The sequence below is a fragment of the Ascaphus truei genome, chromosome 7 (assembly GCF_040206685.1).
Source record: "Ascaphus truei isolate aAscTru1 chromosome 7, aAscTru1.hap1, whole genome shotgun sequence".
Lineage (NCBI taxonomy): Eukaryota > Metazoa > Chordata > Amphibia > Anura > Ascaphidae > Ascaphus > Ascaphus truei.
Window position 1 is genome coordinate 4659846 of NC_134489.1, and position 19024 is coordinate 4678869.

At 48.4% G+C, this 19024-nt stretch overlaps 1 protein-coding gene across 1 annotated transcript in view; it reads left to right on the top strand.

The window, feature by feature from the left end:
* Nucleotides 1-8211, top strand: part of EXOSC5 (exosome component 5) — a 57304-nt gene extending 49093 nt beyond the window's left edge. The window contains 1 exon segment of the mRNA XM_075606889.1: nt 7081-8211. Within this exon segment, the coding sequence (XP_075463004.1) occupies nt 7081-7173 (93 nt within the window). The 3' untranslated portion in view covers nt 7174-8211.
* The last annotated feature ends 10813 nt before the right edge of the window (nt 8212-19024 follow it).

Genomic DNA, 19024 nt, shown 5'->3' on the forward strand with positions numbered 1-19024 from the left:
AGCCCAGCCTCTCTCTACAACGTCCCAAGCCACTCACCTTATCTTGCTCAGGATCTCCTTTGTGCTGAGGCTGGATACTTGTATACCCATTTTCCACACAAAGAGCCGTACATTTAAAACATTTTACATAGTTAACCCCTGGTTCCTGAAGGGCTGGAACCAGACTACAGAATATATCAGCCCAATGTGGGCACAGTACACGGATACAAGTTTGGTACAATAAACTGTATATGCATGGATAAATACATCATATTATTGACAGGTAGGGGTAATGGCGGGCTTAACCTTTATTTAGAGACAGCCAAATCTGCCCCTACTGTCACACCTCTTCCCTTAAGCGAGGGCTCTGGGTTGATCCCCAAGATTGACACTCAAAGGTTGGAGCTTAGCTGTCCCCGGATTGTCCTGCTGGGGAAAGTCCATCAGCATTGCCGTGCTTGCTCCTCTTTTGCTGTATGGGGAAGTCATACTTTTGTAAGGCCAGACTCCATCATAACAGCTTGGCATTATCCCCTGAGACCTGCTTCAACCAGCTCAGGGAATTGTGGTCCTTAATGACCAAACACATATGGCTGGACTTTCCAGAGGGCCCACACTATGACCAAGCACTCCTCAATTGGGAGACCGCCTATGCAACAATCTAGCAACTTGCGGCTCCGGTACATCCCATCGGTACCTACCTGACTCAACACCGCACCAATGCCAAAGTTAGAGACATCGGTCTGAATCAGGAACCGCTTGTCGTAGTCGGGGACGGCGAAGATCAGAGCGCGTGCTAGGGCAGCCTTGAGAGCAGAGAGAGAGTTCTGACACTGGCAACCAGGCTTCTGTGCGAAGGAGCCATTTTTGGGGGGTCCGCTCTGTCAGGGGTTTGGCCATGGCATTCTAGTGGGGTACAAACTTGCGGTAATACTGACCCCAAAAACGTTGGCACCGGTTTTTGGGCCTTGGGAACCGGTCACCCCACAATGGCTTCCATCTTGGCGGGCTCGGCTTGAGATGCCCCCGCCTACCCTGTGCCCAAGGTATACGATCGCAACCATCCCAATTTGGAAGGTGGCTGGAGAGTTCGTCACCCTGAATGGCATGATCGAATATTTGTACAAGGTGTGTGTAGCTGTAAAGGTACCCGGCGCTGTACTCATCACCTTAGGTTTGCAGTCCTATGGGGTGCCAGGCTCCGTGCAGCTTCTGCCATACTCGACTATCCCACCCTAGAGGTTTCAGGATTTTCATCTCCATACCCTTCCATAGAGATGACCATTTTTGTCCTGTGCTGTACTATCCTAGAGGTGTCGCTAGGATGGAGGTGCTAGGAGGAGCACCTCTAGGACTGGGCCGCTGAGTGGCTGGCATTTGAAATGCAGCCAAATGCTTTTTAATTAAGGCAAGTCTCGGAGAGAGAGAGAGAGAGAGAGAGAGAATTGCTCCGTTTAATTTCAGGGAGATGCCGGCAGACACACGATGATAGATTGTAGACACGGTGATTGCATTAGCAGGACGGGAGGCAGCTACCACTGGCACATGCACCAATTAACCCCTTCCGTGCCAGAGAGACAGACCACACGGCTTCACTTAACATGGTCGTTGGCGATATTAACCCCTTCCATGCCAGAGAAACTGTGGCCAGTTGCCTTGTGCAAAAGGTGTAGTTTAAAAAAACAAAAAAACAAAAAAGGTTTATTGAGGATTAACCTTTTCAACACCAGAGGAACCTGCATCACAGTACTCTGCCTATGTTCTCGTACAGATATACTGCCCAGCCCCTTCTGTGCCTGGCGAGGCCTGTAACACACGGCGCTGCATGTAATGCAGATACGCTGGGACGAGTATGGCTTAGAAAAGACTAACCTCCAGGAGAGTTTGGAAGGTCGTCGTTACATTTCTTCTCGAAAAGAAACAGAAATGGATTCTTTGCGTGCAAATGTATTCTGTTTGTATGAAATCCATCGTCGCTTGTGATGTGCAAACAGAGATGGTAGTGAGACCGCTGCCAGTCAGTGCAGCCTAAAAACCACAGTGCTATTGCATCTGATAAGACATTTTAAACCTGCTTAGAATGGGGTCTCATTTTCAACATATATCTGCCATGTTTTTCCTTTTAAAGGGGCAATATCCTACGTGTGCTTTTTTTTTTTTAATTCTGTTCTGTAATATTAGATAATACGTGCAGCATTTTTATTTTTTATTGTTCAACGCTTAATGCCATTGTTAGAGTTTTAATATACTGAGCATCCTTTGATTTCTTTAGCAGGTTTAGCACACTTCCCCAGCAGTGCAGGATATTTGGCACACTTTCCTGTTTGGGATAATTTGTTGCCAATATTCCCAGCAGCGTGAGCTGCAAACTGTAACAATAGATAATATTACCTTAATGTGAGAATACATTGTGGCTGCTGAGTTACACGGACTGAAGGATTGTTGAAACGGAAAGGCAGCCATTTAGTGATCCCTGGGAAGCAGGATCTTTGCTGATCGATTTACGGGAGAACGGATCAATCGGTAGCTTAGGTAATTAGCTTTCAATAAAGGTAATCACAGGCTGCATACTTTAAAATAAAAAATATAAATCTTTTTAAGCGCCGCTTGAATTACCTCTTTAAAATAGGGAGCCGTTTTGCTAATGTGACTTATTTTCATCGTAACGAATATCAGTAGGTTTGCATCAAAGAAAAAATTATTTGTTACTGTGCCTTTTATCACGCAATTTTACCCAACTAAGCTTTGGGCTAGCAATTCTTCAGGCCTCTCTCTTTAGTTATATTTAAACAATACCTAAAATAAAAGCCGGAGCAGATTTTGAAAGAATCCTTTTGATTAGGAAAGTAGGTTTCGTGCCCAAGGAAAGTGGTTGTCTGATCTATACATTAAAAAAAACCAAACAGCTCCCTAATACCATGACACTACACGCTCAGTAGTGCGGGAGTTAAAGGGGTGTTAACGCCCTGTCAGGCGGCTGGCAGGCTGAATTCTCAGAGGAGACCCAGTAAGCGGAGTTTATTCTGCTAAGTGCTTCTGGGCCTGAGCAGACCACGATTCCTTATTGATGACGACACCCCCCCTAAGCGATGCACAGATCTCCCGGCTTATCCGCCTTCTCCTTAAATGATAGGAAGAGATTCTGAACGTGACCGTGCAGCAATGACACTCCAGGTAGCGTCCCGAATTCTCTCACTGGCATCCCCAATGGTTTAACACTTTGGGACAAATTGATTAAGCTGACATGTAGGGTATTGTGCCCTGATCCGGAATTGATGTGGGATCGGAGTGCGATACCTCACATTGTGGCTTAGTGAATCCCCGGTCCTACTGTTTTATTGTGATTAGTGTCTTTGCCTCACTGGGTAATGTGATCAGTCTTTACTGCACAAGGCAAAGGTTAATGGCCAATCTTTCTGCTATACATGGTGACCCCTATTCACAGCTGTCGCTGCACCTCAGTTATGCTCAGCAGTATCCACTACTCGGTGTTCTGACCCTCCCACAAGTGTCTCTACCACTGCACCCCACACTCGCTTTGCAGGTGGCTGTTATTCCAGTGCTGACACCTTAACACTCACACACAGCTCCGTCACATCTACAGATACTATTCCAGTATGGAGTCTTACACATAAACTACTGTCAATGCACCCCAAACCTTTCCCCTTTATCCCCTGCTATTCCAGTCCTGACCCTAAACACAAACATACAGCTCTGTCACTGCACTCTAATCCTCCTTCTGAAGCACCCTTTGCTAATCCAGCATTGACCTGACACAGCTCACCCTGCACCCCATTCTCTTAGGCTGCGCTTATAGTGACAGCGACGTCGCGTCAAAACAAATGCATTGCTGCTGTCGCGTGCGTTTATAGTAAGCGCGACGCACGGCTTGGTCACGATCGCTGGAAGTCATCTCAGTTTGATTTCTCCAGCGCCCGCAGCCTGGCGTCACCAGCACTATAAGCGCAGCCTTGGACACCGTCCATACTGAGACTCGGAACAGCAGACCAGACTACAACCTGAGCTCCAGATGTGCCAGGCGGGGGGATGAATGTAAAATTAGGTTATCTGCCATCAGCGACTGTCCCAAGCATGAGTCAAACCGTACAAAGCGTCTCTTCCCCCATCCCCCTCCCGACTCGTTGTCACGCCGACACACTGTTACAAATAGCTCTCAGCTGGAGCTCCCTGATCACGCTTTGTCTGACGACAATGTTCCCCTGCTGAATACCAATAGGATATTGAAACTGTAAAATATCAGGCCCCAGTACAGCGCGCTTGGGGTTTGCATTAACTTCTTCACAACCGCAAGGGTTATTTTCTAATGTTCAATTTAGTCCGTCTCTTCATTCATTGATTTTCTACATACAACATCTTCTGCAGTTCAGATCTATTAGATCATTTCCATTCTGGCCGTCTGTGTGTCACCCTGTAGTGGGAGGCACAAACTCCATAGGTCCAACCAGTCTCTGTTACGGAGTCACCTTGCAGTGAGAGGGATACTGTGGGTGATGGCTCCCTTCTGTCTGTGTCACCTTGCAGTGTGAGGGATACTGTGGGTGATGGCTCCCTTCTGTCTGTGTCACCTTGCAGTGTGAGGGATACTGTGGGTGATGGCTCCCTTCTGTCTGTGTCACCTTGCAATGAGAGGGATACTGTGGGTGATGGCTCCCTTCTGTCTGTGTCACCTTGCAATGAGAGGGATACTGTGGGTGATGGCTCCCTTCTGTCTGTGTCACCTTGCAGTGAGAGGGATACTGTGGGTGATGGCTCCCTTCTGTCTGTGTCACCTTGCAATGAGAGGGATACTGTGGGTGATGGCTCCCTTCTGTCTGTGTCACCTTGCAGTGTGAGGGATACTGTGGGTGATGGCTCCCTTCTGTCTGTGTCACCTTGCAATGAGAGGGATACTGTGGGTGATGGCTCCCTTCTGTCTGCGTCACCTTGCAGTGAGAGGGATACTGTGGGTGATGGCTCCCTTCTGTCTGCGTCACCTTGCAGTGAGAGGGATACTGTGGGTGATGGCTCCCTTCTGTCTGCGTCACCTTGCAGTGTGAGGGATACTGTGGGTGATGGCTCCCTTCTGTCTGTGTCACCTTGCAATGAGAGGGATACTGTGGGTGATGGCTCCCTTCTGTCTGTGTCACCTTGCAGTGTGAGGGATACTGTGGGTGATGGCTCCCTTCTGCCTGTGTCACCTTGCAGTGAGAGGGATACTGTGGGTGATGGCTCCCTTCTGTCTGTGTCACCTTGCAGTGAGAGGGATACTGTGGGTGATGGCTCCCTTCTGTCTGTGTCACCTTGCAGTGAGAGGGATACTGTGGGTGATGGCTCCCTTCTGTCTGCGTCACCTTGCAGTGAGAGGGATACTGTGGGTGATGGCTCCCTTCTGTCTGCGTCACCTTGCAGTGAGAGGGATACTGTGGGTGATGGCTCCCTTCTGTCTGCGTCACCTTGCAGTGTGAGGAACAGACGCCATAGGACATGGCTGCCCCCTGTGTCACTTTGTTGTTGGAACAGACATAAAAAGTCATGTGTTCACGAGTGATAAAAGAATAGTACATTGTTGGCTCGGCGCACTATGTGCTTTGAACTTTGCTAACGTCAGGCCCTATATCTGCAGGGTCTTGATTATCTGAGCTTACCCGCAGTGAGCAGGTTAACAGAAGATGCATCGCAACTGGCACTGAAACCCTTCACGGTCGCTAAATATGTGCATGTGGCGGCCTGCTGAAAATCACTCTGCCAGCTCTGCTGCTTCACAACGCCGCCTGCCTTCTGGGCACAGAGAAGGGGAGGGGAGGAAGCAATGTAATAAAAAGGATTTAAAGAGAATCATTAAAATTGAACAAATAGCTCATATTCCCTCTGGCACTTAATAAACTCAGCAGAGAGGTCTGGGAAGAGGGAGAAGGGGGGCTTGAAGTGCCCCAGTGTATTTATTTATTTTCTGCCTCCCTCACTTTGCATTAACCCCTCCCGTACACGGAGTTAACTCCTGTGTTGCCAGAGAGGCCTGCAACGCATTGCGGAGCAAAAAGATGTTAATATGACAGAGAGAAGCTCTTTCATTTCAATTTGCAGTACAGAGACTGCCATAACTCTTCTTCAGATCAATAACATTGTTTCAATCTTGTGTGGAACCGTTCACTGCTAAAGCGGCCTGCAAAGCATAAACTGCAGATACACTCCCTGCTCTGCATGCAAGAGCTACATGTAAAATAGGGGGGGGGGGGGTGTTACAGATACACGCTACTCTGTGTAAAGTACCGATACACAGATGTTTTGTGTATAAAACAGATACACGCCCTGTTCTGCGTGTAGTACAGATTGACATGCTGCTCTGCGTGTAAGATCGATGCACGCCGTGCTCTGCGTGTAGCAGATTGACATGCTGCTCTGCGTGTAAGATCGATGCACGCCGTGCTCTGCGTGTAGCAGATTGAGGCCGTGCACACACGTAATACAGATAGGCTGTAGTGTTATGTGTCTTTCCGAAATGGGAAAGACAGACTGGACAGGTTGTGTCCCACCCGTCTCAGCGATTGTGTCACTCTGTGCTAGAGAGAGACCCCTAACACAGGGGTGCGCAAACTTTTTTTCTTTGTGCCTCCCTGCTCGCACCTCCCCCCCCCCCCCCCCTTTACCTTCTCGGCTGCGTCATTTGACCCTGCAATGTCGTGACGTAGCATTTGACCCTGCAATGTCGTGACGTAGCATTTGACCCAGCGTTGTCACATGTCGCCAGAAGCCAGCTGAGAGCAGGCAAGAGGGATACAGAGGCCTCGCGCGCTCCACCGGCATTTAATTTACATTTTGTGGGGAAGAGCAGGGGGCCTCTAAGGGCCGCGCCCCCAGTTTACGCACCCCTGCCCTACTCCATGGGCCCTTCCTATATTGCCACTGCAGCAATGGCAGGGACAGATTCCATGCGCCACTGCTCCCTTATATCCCTTTATTACCATTTCACAAACATTTATTGTAAACGAGCACTGCAATGTCCTGATCTGTCCCCCTCCTCTCTGTCCATCCTCCCCCTCCTCTCTGTCCATCCTCCCCCTCCTCTCTGTCCATCCTCCCCCTCGCTCTCCCCTCCCACAGCTCCAGCAGAGCATCGCAGCGGCACAGAATGCGTCCCACAAACTCTTCCAGTTCTACAGAGACTCCGTCAGGAGGAAGTACTCCAAATCCTAAACAAAAGAATGATCTTCACACCGTCGGGACTCGCACACGCGGCAAGAAACTCTCTGATGTACCCATCTCCCTGAATCCTGAGAACATTTGCCTTGCAAGGCCCTCTGACAGCAAAAGGGTTAATGTTGAAAACAATGTTAACCGTCAACCAAAATAATAACACATGGATAGTAAAAACAATCTGTGGTGTTTGAAGTTAATCCAGGCGAGGTCCCCTTTGGATAAGGCCGAGTCCTTTTATTTTACCTCAGACGGGAGCAGCCATATTTAATATGACCTACATGAAATACATGTGGGAGGCTATGTATGGGCATTTCCCTGTAAAGCGAACAAGCACAGGAGAATACATCTCCCCTTAACCCCTTCCAGGGCAGAGGGGCTGCATTGAGGGGTTGAACCTGTTCTGCCTTTGTCACCATGGAAATGTTGCTATTTAAGTTACATTTTAGTCCCATTTAATGCAGTTCTATTATTAACCTCTGTGTTTAGTTTGTAGCTGAAGATGTATTTAGCTGTGAATGTGCAGTCCCAGAATCTTTAACAGAATCAAATTTAAAGCTGCAGTACTGCCTGGGACCGTTTGTCCCTGAGATTTGTATTTTTTATTTTATGCTGCTTTTGACAAAAGAAAATGTCAGCTGACCACCAACATGACCGCAGGTCACCAATAGAAAGCGGCTTTTCTGTTGGCTGCGGGAGCAAGCCCTGACCCCGCAGCCATTTTGTCTGGGTTTAAAGCAAGGTTCATGGCTCAGGATAGAGAATGCAGCAGGAGTTTCCTGAACAGCACTGAGGTCTAAATAGGGATTCCAGCTTTAGGTTTTGACTGAAAAAACACCACTGACTGATTATTTGATACTTCCAGTTAAATTAGTTAAAAACAGAAAATGAGGTATACGTTCTTATTGCATTAGAACAGGGGGGCTCAACTCCAGTCCTCAAGCCCCCTCCCCCCCAACAGGTCAGGTTTTCAGGATATCCCAGCTTCAGTGCGCAGGTGGCTCAGAGGCAGATTGAACCACCTGTGCTAAAGCTGGGATATCCTGAAAACTTGACCTGTTGGGGGGGGGGAAGGGGGGGGGGGCCGGCTTGAGGATTGAAGTTGAGTACTCGTGCATTAGACCTCTTGTAGCAACCCAGCCACAGATAGGATGCAAAGGCAGCTCCAAGAAAGTGCGCAAGAAAGTGCGCAGATAAACACACAATTCAAACGTGTGTCAATCTTTCTCCGACAAAGAGCAACACATATTTTTAATGTAATGAAAACTGGAAAAACAGAAACGCCGATTTCACGCCCCGAAAACATTTACATCGTACACCCGGAATTTCTCGTTATAAAGCGTTTTCTAGAAAATGTCAGTCCCACAATTTTTTTTATTGTTAAACGAACTAGCAAACTTCAGGAGACTATAAGAAATTAAGTATTTTAAAGGTCATTTTATTCTAAAACAACAACAAAAACCGTTGGAACATGCTATGTAGGATTGAACGTTTCAATGACTTCAGGCTTATTTTTAGGATGTATATGAAATAAAGTTTGAAACTTGTTACAATTTATCTGCATTTTTTTTTATGCTTTGTAGACTGTTAGATACAGCAGGGGGGGGCGCGCAAACTGTTTTTGCTGAACCCCCCGCCCCCGCCCGCTTGCTCCTCCCCGTTCTGAGCCCCCCTCCGCCGCGTTGCCATGGACACGAGTGACGCCGGCAGAGTCCAGGTAAGTTTTGGAGTTGCAGGGGCCGCACGCTATCTCCCGGCATTTAATTTAAATGCCTCGGGGAAGAGCGTGGGGCCTCTGCAACTGCCCGCGCCCCCCCCCCACACACAAATCCAGCACCCCCCCCACTGTGCGCACCGCTGAGATACAATACCGAAGCAAGAACTTCATTACAGATTTTCTAACAGAGTTTATAGTGTAATTTTGCGCCTGTATTCACTGATGTTCGTGTTCCCCGGTCCTGCCCATATGTGTACTCAGATTATAATATATATTTTAAGTAATACCTTCCTAAAACGTGCGTAGCAGCTGTGAACTCTTCATACTGTAGGTATGATGCATCATGTGGAATAACCGATGGATACAATTTAACCCTTTGGGGGCCCACAGACGTAGCTGCTACGTCGTGGGGTCTGGCACTCCAGGGGTGGATTAGAACATTTGGTTGTGGCCGTTTTTGCTGCGACCAAATGGCCGCCGGCGCTTTGCCGCAACTCACCCGCCGCCGGAACCTACAGTACCGCAACCAGCCACTTCGCCACTAAGGTAAGTGCCTAACCCTCTACCCTAAGCAGAGGGTCCGTCTGTGGCCAAACGCCGGCTGCAATTTGGCCGCGGTGAAACGGCTGCACCCAAATTTCCCGTTCTGCCCCAGTGGCCCCGTAACATAGCTACATCCTAATCTAATCGCTCATTTCTGTGTTGAAGGGCAGGACGCGATCTTGCAGGGGCACCGTGAGTGCCAGGGGCGCCGTGAGTGCCAGGGGGGCTGTGAGTGCCAGGGGGACCGTGAGTGCCAGGGGGGCCGTGAGTGCCAGGGGGGCCGTGAGTGCCAGGGGGGCCGTGAGTGCCAGGGGGCCGTGAGTGCCAGGGGGGCCGTGAGTGCCAAGGGCGCCGTGGGTGCCAGGGGGGCCGTGAGTGCCAGGGGGGCCGTGAGTGCCAGGGGCGCCGTGGGTGCCAGGGGGACCGTGAGTGCCAGGGGGGCCGTGAGTGCCAGGGGGGCTGTGAGTGCCAGGGGGGCTGTGAGTGCCAGGGGGGCCGTGAGTGCCAGGGGGGCCGTGAGTGCCACGGGGGCCGTGAGTGCCAGGGGGGCCGTGGGTGCCAGGGGGGCCGTGGGTGCCAGGGGGGCCGTGGGTGCCAGGGGGACCGTGGGTGCCAGGGGGACCGTGAGTGCCAGGGGGGCCGTGAGTGCCAGGGGGACCGTGAGTGCCAGGGGGGCCGTGAGTGCCAGAGGGGCCGTGAGTGCCAGGGGGGCCGTGGGTGTCAGGGGGGCCGTGGGTGCCAGGGGGGCCGTGGGTGCCAGGGGGACCGTGAGTGCCAGGGGCGCCGTGAGTGCCAGGGGGGCCGTGAGTGCCAGGGGGGCCGTGAGTGCCAGGGGGGCCGTGAGTGCCAGGGGGGCCGTGAGTGCCAGGGGGCCGTGAGTGCCAGGGGGGCCGTGAGTGACAGGGGGGCCGTGAGTGACAGGGGGGCCGTGAGTGCCAGGGGGGCCGTGAGTGCCAGGGGGCCGTGAGTGCCAGAGGGGCCACGGCCACCCGGCGGCGATTTTGATGCACTTATTGTTTATTTGATACTTGGTACTTACCATTTACATCTGTACGCTTGGCGCAGTTCTAAGTGTGCCGCTGATGCTGCAGATTGAGGCATTCCAGGATAGTGTATACCGCACGCGCACAGAAGGGCAAGTTAAAGTGAGATTTCCCTGTGCCAATTTTGAATGAGAAACACAGTTTGCAACGCTTGGTACATAGGCCTCAGTGTGACTGATGGAAGGCGCTCTGCAGGGAGATGTAGTATCGACGAGCTTTGCTTTGCAGGAAAACGCAATGAAAATGTCCTGAGGTGTTTAAAGCACAAATATGCAATATAATTATTAAATTATATATAAGACTTAATCAGATCTCCTCTAAATGCAATGTCATTGTGCACTGTGTCATTGTGCACTGTGTCATTGTGCACTGTGTCATTGTGCACTGTGTCATTGTGCACTGTGTCATTGTGCACTGTGTCATTGTGCACTGTGTCATTGTGCACTGTGTCAATGTGCACTGTGTCAATGTGCACTGTGTTATTATGCACTGTGTCATTGTGCACTGTGTCATTGTGCACTGTGTTATTGTGCACTGTGTCATTGTGCACTGTGTTATTGTGCACTGTGTCATTGTGCACTGTGTCATTGTGCACTGTGTCATTGTGCACTGTGTTATTGTGCACTGTGTTATTGTGTACTGTGTCATTGTGCACTGTGTTATTATGCACTGTGTTATTGTGCACTGTGTCATTGTGCACTGTGTTATTGTGCACTGTGTCATTGTGCACTGTGTTATTGTGCACTGTGTCATTGTGCACTGTGTTATTGTGCACTGTGTCATTGTGCACTGTGTTATTGTGCACTGTGTCATTGTGCACTGTGTTATTGTGCACTGTGTCATTGTGCACTGTGTTATTGTGCACTGTGTTATTGTGCACTGTGTTATTGTGCACTGTGTCATTGTGCACTGTGTTATTGTGCACTGTGTTATTGTGCACTGTGTCATTGTGCACTGTGTTATTGTGCACTGTGTTATTGTGCACTGTGTCATTGTGCACTGTGTCATTGTGCACTGTGACTTTGGGTGGTGTAGCACAGAGCATTGATATTATACGCAGGTAATAGCTCTCTGCATTATTTCCATTACCACAATAAATCCTGTACCCTCCTGGACATAAAAAGCTGTGTATTGTGCATCTTATCTGACTATATTCCTGGTATTTATATAATGCCTTCCAGTTCCAAAATGCTTTATAATCCGTGGTCAACGTGTGATGGTGCTAGCGAATGCTTTTTATTTTCACACTCATATTAATACTGTTTCATTTATACACTTAAAATTGCACATTCATTTTAAAGAAAAAAATGATTTATATTGGGAATACTTCACCGTTATTTTTACAGAATCAACCCTTTTTACATTTTCTAAAATATGATACACCCATCCCTCATATATCCGCCGCCTTCTCTGCTGTTTCAGTACTGACCCCACACACACAGTCACAGCTATGTCACTTCACTCAGGGCTCTGTCACTGCACCTTCATCCTGCCCTGCTGCCTTCTCTATCATTCCTATACTGAGCACACCCAGGGGTCTGTCACTGCACCTTCATCCTGCCCTGCAGCCTTCTCTATCATTCCTATACTGAGCACACCCAGAGCTCCGTCACTGCACCTTCATCCTGCCCTGCAGCCTTCTCTATCATTCCTATACTGAGCACACCCAGGGGTCCGTCACTGCACCTTCATCCTGCCCTGCTGCCTTCTCTATCATTCCTATACTGAGCACACCCAGGGCTCTGTCACTGCACCTTCATCCTGCCCTGCAGCCTTCTCTATCATTCCTATACTGAGCACACCCAGGGGTCCGTCACTGCACCTTCATCCTGCCCTGCTGCCTTCTCTATCATTCTTATACTGAGCACATCCAGAGCTCTGTCAATGCACCTTCATCCTGCCCTGCAGCCTTCTCTATCATTCCTATACTGAGCACACCCAGGGGTCTGTCACTGCACCTTCATCCTGCCCTGCAGCCTTCTCTATCATTCCTATACTGAGCACACCCAGAGCTCCGTCACTGCACCTTCATCCTGCCCTGCAGTCCTCTCTATCATTCCTATACTGAGCACACCCAGGGCTCTGTCACTGCACCTTCATCCTGCCCTGCAGCCTTCTCTGTCATTCCTATACTGAGCACACCCAGAGCTCCGTCACTGCACCTTCATCCTGCCCTGCAGCTTTCTCTGTCATTCCTATACTGAGCACAGCCAGGGGTCTGTCACTGCACCTTCATCCTGCCCTGCAGTCCTCTCTATCATTCCTATACTGAGCACACCCAGAGCTCTGTCACTGCACCTTCATCCTGCCCTGCAGTCCTCACTATCATTCCTATACTGAGCACACCCAGAGCTCCGTCACTGCACCATCATCCTGCCCTGCAGCCTTCTCTATAATTCCTATACTGAGCACACCCAGGGGTCTGTTACTGCACCTTCATCCTGCCCTGCAGCCTTCTCTATCATTCCTATACTGAGCACACCCAGAGCTCCGTCACTGCACCTGCATCCTGCCCTGCAGCCTTCTCTATCATTCCTATACTGAGAACACCCAGAGCTCCGTCACTGCACCTTCATCCTGCCCTGCAGTCCTCTCTATCATTCCTATACTGAGCACACCCAGGGCTCTGTCACTGCACCTTCATCCTGCCCTGCAGCCTTCTCTATCATTCCTATACTGAGCACACCCAGGGGTCTGTCACTGCACCTTCATCCTGCCCTGCAGCCTTCTCTATCATTCCTATACTGCGCACACCCAGGCTCTGTCACTGCACCTTCATCCTGCCCTGCAGCCTTCTCTATCATTCCTATACTGAGCACACCCAGGGGTCTGTTACTGCAACTTCATCCTGCCCTGAAGCCTTCTCTATCATTCCTATACTGAGCACACCCAGGGGTCTGTTACTGCACCTTCATCCTGCCCTGCAGCCTTCTCTATCATTCCTATACTGAGCACAGCCAGAGCTCTGTTACTGCATGTAGACGGACGTTCACAGATGTACACAATTTGGAGACGTTTATAATGTGAAATTATAATAAGGCTTTATTGTGCATTTTCCTTTTCTTCAGGAAATCCATCCAAACACAGGGGGGGGGGGGGGGGGGGACAAAGCTTCTATTCACTTGGGAGTATTTCTAGTGAAACACTATGCAATAATTCACATCTCCCTTAGTCAAGCATTTCTCGCAGCCCAAAACATATAGCATGAAATAAGCAGATATAAGCAGTCTCTTAAGAATAAAAGTCTTACTGTATCTGTTTCTTGGAGGGAAAATCTTCTCACTTCCTGGTTCAGCTTCAGGTGTAGTAGTTTTCCCTGTGTCTTGAAATCAGCTCTGCTGGGCAGAGGTCAAGACTGGTCAGCTCCAGAGATCTGGGTTTCTTTTGGTCAGTCTCTCCTGGGACTCAAGAACCTCTGCTCTGTCTCTCCAAAGGTCAGCTCTCAATCAGAGCTAAGGAGAGTCACTTCCTGTCTGAACAGATAGGTTTTTGTAAACAATCTAATCAGGCAGGTGGTATTTAGTAATTAACTACCACACTGCTAGATTAAAGGCACATTACTGAACAGGGATAAGTCCCCTATTATATACCTCCCCTGTTATGGGAAGCTCGGGCTTACCACGGCCAAAGCCCATCCTTCCACTCTCATTCTAGATATCTCTGTGACTTAAATGAGAGTGGATGGAGGAAGAGAACCCTCTGTCCCGCTGGGATTGGAGCCCCTTCTCCAGTTTATGTTTGTCTCCTCCCGAAGATGCTTGAGATCAGCACTCCTCAGTCGCTCGAGGAGGACTTTTTCCACGTAAAGTCTTTTTATCGCGTGCGCGGTCTTGAGATTTCTGTTGCATCGGGCACTAATCTTTTTGTAGACAAAGTGTATGGCAGCAGTTGTAGAGCAGTTAGGACTAGCCCTTAGAGTTTTCTGCTCTTGAAGTGGTCTTTCTGCAGCTTCTCCACACCACGGAGTCGCCAGTTCAGCTTCTTCAGCTAAGGATTCTTCTGGCATTGATTCTGCACTCCTACCTCTGTTTGTTGCCTGTTGGGCAGCTGTAGGTTTGGATAGTGCTTTCTTTGGTGGCTCAAACTTCGTACTTTTGTTTTGAAGTTGCGTGGAGTCCCCAACTCTCACTGTACCCTTGTCCTTACGGGCATTAGTTACTGTGGGATACTGGTGCTTGGACAGAGCCAATACCTTTTTCCGTATTGGAGGAATCTGTATCAGAGTCTCCTTCATATTCTGGAGCTCTGTAATTTGTCGTCAAGGTTGCCGCTGCGTCTGTTTTCTCCTTGGTGTACTGACTCAAGGGAATGGAACAGTCTCTCTGCTTCAGTTTCTGAGCCGAAGAACACAGTGCCGAAGAACACAGGACCTCCTCCCACACGACCATCTGAGATGTCGTCACTCCGTCTCTACGCGTTTCGTCACGTTGCGTGATGTCCTGAGGAAGTCATCTCTGTTTTTTTGTTTATTTTGTTTTTACTATATAAAGATTTATTTCCTTTTTTCCTGTGTCCTTTTCCTTTCCAACTGGAAATATCCTGTGATTCCAGAACCACCCTCTGAAGTTGGTTACTTTAACAACCAAAAACCTTTTATTTTCATAAAATGTGAGTACATATTTTGCTTTAGTATTCTATGATTACTCACATGTACAGTATTACACTATTTGTGTTTTATTTGTTCCACTGAGAATATCCTGCCACCGGTGATCCTGTACGACACTGTGAGTCCTGCTACTGGAGACGGTATACATCACTAGAGGTGTCCTTTTAACGGAGAGTCTACAACACCAGTGTGGTTAAACTTAGTAACCGAAATGCCCGCTTGATTTCATCAAATGTGAGTGCAATACTTTCTCTGCTCAAACTGCTATATACAGTATTACACTTTGTGTGTCTTTTCTTCTCTCTATATATTTCCAATTCTGATGAGACTGTGCGCATTTGGAACCTTCCTCCTCAACTACTCAAGTGGCCCAGAACGAACCCATTTGTTATCCGGTGCGGCACCCATCAAGGGGATCCTTATACATTTGAACTTTGACGTATCCTTTATAGCTCACAGTATTTTTGCGCTTGTTCTTTTTCCCCTTTCTATTACTCAAAGATTTCGTCAGGGTCTTTCCGAGCAAATTAAAGACAAACTATCCCGGGTGGTGCCTCCAGAGGGATTTGAGGAATTTGGCCGTTTATGCATTGAAATTGATCGAAGGCTTACTGAAAGACGATTGGGTTAATGCCAAGCAACCCCATGGTTAGAGATGTCAGCACCCCAAGACGTTCCAGGGAGACTGAGGAGGAACCAATGCAAGTAAACACATATTTCAACTGGAGAAAGGAATAGACGCCGAACAGAAGATCTCGGTTTGTATTGCGGAAATGATGGACACTATCTCGCCAAGTGCCCAAATAAGTCCAGGCGGTCTTCTTTCCAGAGCCCTAGGAGAAATCAGCTCCACGCCATTTCAAAGACTGTTTTCTCTGCTTCTCAAAATGAAGGTAACCCTTCTTCTTTACATCCACACCTCCTGGTCCCTATTATAATCGAGGAAGGAACACATTGTTTTCCAACCACAGTGATAGTCGACTCAGGGCGGCAGGGAATTTTATGGACATAGAATTCACCAAGAGCCATTCGGTACATTTCATAGCCAAGGAATCTCCAGAAAGGATGGAAGTGGTTGACGTTTCTCTTTTGAGCTCTGGACCTGTTACCTACGAAACAAGTAATCTACACAGCCGACACAGCTTATTCTAACATTTCCCGCACGGCAGGATGCGTGCGGGCAGCGTGGAGACGCGGCCTGTCCGCGCGTCACTGTGACGTCACTGTCACGTGCGCGCCCGGCTTCTCCGGCTTCCCCGACACCCCTGAAGGTTTGAAGTGAGGTAAGCGGGGGTGCGGGGAAGCAGAGGGGCACAGCAGGAGCAGCTAGGGGGTCGGGAAGGGGGAGCAAAATGCCATGCGATCGGAGGGGGTGCACAGAGGAGATGCGGCGGCACGCGGTCTAGACCCGGCGCCAGCCGGAGTAAGCCCCGGTCAACCGGCGGCTTTTGTTAGAATAAGCTGTGTCGGGACAGTAACACAAATCATAGAGCCCAATCATCAGGAGAAGATTTCATTTAGTCTTATTCCTTCACCTTTGTTTTCAGTGATCCTGGGAATTCCATGGCTCATGATCCACAACCCGCTAATTGACTGGAAGACCAAGATTCTCACATTTCCCTCTGAGCACTGCCAGCTAGCCTGCCTACCTAACACCTAAAACTTCTATACCAGAGTGTGTGGGAATACATCAGATTTCCTCGTCCCAAGAAAATCTACTGCCAACTCATACTCTGAGTTTTTGGATGTGTGTGACAAGAAGAACGCGGATACGCTTCCCCCACATCATTCTTATGACTGCCCCATTGAATTATTACTGGGTGCTGCCATTCCATTCGGAAGAATCTATTCTCTCTCTGAGACAGAATTGAAGGTCCTCAATGGCTAACTACAGGAGAACCTTTAGAAGGGTTTCATCCAACATTCTACTTCCCCAGCAGGTGCTGCTCTCTTCTTTGTGGGAAAGAAAGACGGTTCGTTACGTCCCTTCATTGACTATCGGGAACTAAATAAAATCACACTTTAGAATAGGTATCCGTTATATCTAATTCCAGAACATTTGGAAAAAATTCAGTCAGCCAAGATCTTTTTCAAATTAGATCTCAAAGGAGCGTATAATTTGGTCCGCATCCGACCCGGTGACGAGTGGAAGACAGCCTTCCGAATCCGTTATGGGCACTATGAATACCTGGTGATGCCTTTTGGACTCTGTAATGCTCCTGCTACTTTCCAGCATTTCATCAATGATGTTCTTCGAGAGCTACTGGACTAATTCGCAGTGGCATACCTGAATGATATCCTAGTCTAGTCAGATAACATCATGGATCACCAGAATCATGTCCGGATGGTCCTAGAGCATGTCCGAAAATAGAAATTGTACATCAAATTAGAAAAATGTGAATTTGAAAAGACCAACATACAATTTCTTGGTTATGTCATCTACCCTGAGGGTTTGAGTATGGACCCAGGCAAGATTCAAGCCGTGGTGGAATGGCCAATTCCTGAAATGAGGACATTCAGAGATTTGTGGGCTTTGCTAATTTCTATAGACGTTTTATTAAAAATTTCTCTGGCATTATTGCCCAAATCACCCAACTCACATGGAAAGAACTCCCCTTCAAATGGCCTTCTAAAGCGGATGCGGCATTTGAATAGTTGAAGTCACTTTTCACATCTGCCCCTGTCCTTATTCATCCAAATCCAGAAATACCATTTTTCATCCGACTCCACTGTTGGTGCCATCCTTTCACAAAAAATTGGACCCAAGATGCTCCTTCATCCTTGCGCTTTTTTTCCGTACCAAATGTCAACAGCGGAAAGAAATTATGATATCGGAAACAAGAACTTTTGGCAATAAAAGCCGCATTTTCAGAGGGGAGGCATTTACTTGAGGGGGCCAATCACCCAGTTACCGTCTTTACGGATCACAGGAACTTAGAATTCATTCGATCTGCAAAGAGACTGTCGGCGCGACAAGGCAGGTAGGCACAATTCATCGCAAGATTTCAGTTCCACATCTCATACTGCCCTGGCTCCAAGAATGGGAAGGCTGACACCTTGTCACGGTTATTACCTAATCCTTATTCAGATAAAGCGCAAGAAGGAACTATTCTACCAAAGAAAAATTTTCTGGGTTACGTTTTCCGCAGATCTCTTCGCACGAATTAAGGGAGCCTACTCAAATGACCTTTTTCTTGATAAAGCTCCACCATAAGCTGAACTATTTCTAAGTGATGGTCTGTGGAACTGTAAGGACTGTCTGTTCATTGCTAAAGAGGTAAGATTAGAAGTGCTCCAATTAATGCATGACTCCCGACCCACTGGTCACCCATGTGTCCTCAAGACACAGGAACTGTTGTCCCGCTCTTTTTGGTGGCCTAAAATATCACAAGATATTAAAGACTATGTCCTCTCTTGTGAGACCTGTGCTAGGACCAAGGCTCCTCAAGCATCCCCTTTGGGTTTGCTACAGCCTCTTCCGATTCCTTCTCATCCTTGTGGGTCCATATCAATGGATTTTATTGTTGACCTGCCCAGATCAAGTGAATTCTTGTAGTAGTAGTAGATCGACTTACAAAAATGGCTCACTTCATTGCTGCACTGAATCTCCTTTCTGCAGACCAGACAGCCAAGTTGATCTGGAAAGAGGTATTCCGGCTTCATGAGACTCCAGATGAGATCATATATGATAAAGGGGTGCAATTCACTTCAAGATTTTGGAGAACTTTCTTTTCCTCTCTAGGAATCCGGTTAAATTTATCGTCTGGCTATCATCCACAATCGAATGACCAGACCGAAAGGACAAACCAGACTTTAGAACAATTCTTATGATGTTTTGTTTGCCATGTCCAGGATGACTGTATTGACTTCCTACTTCTTGCTGAATTTTCGTACAACTCACATCATTCATCGACACAAAAGAGTCCATTCTTCTCAAACTTT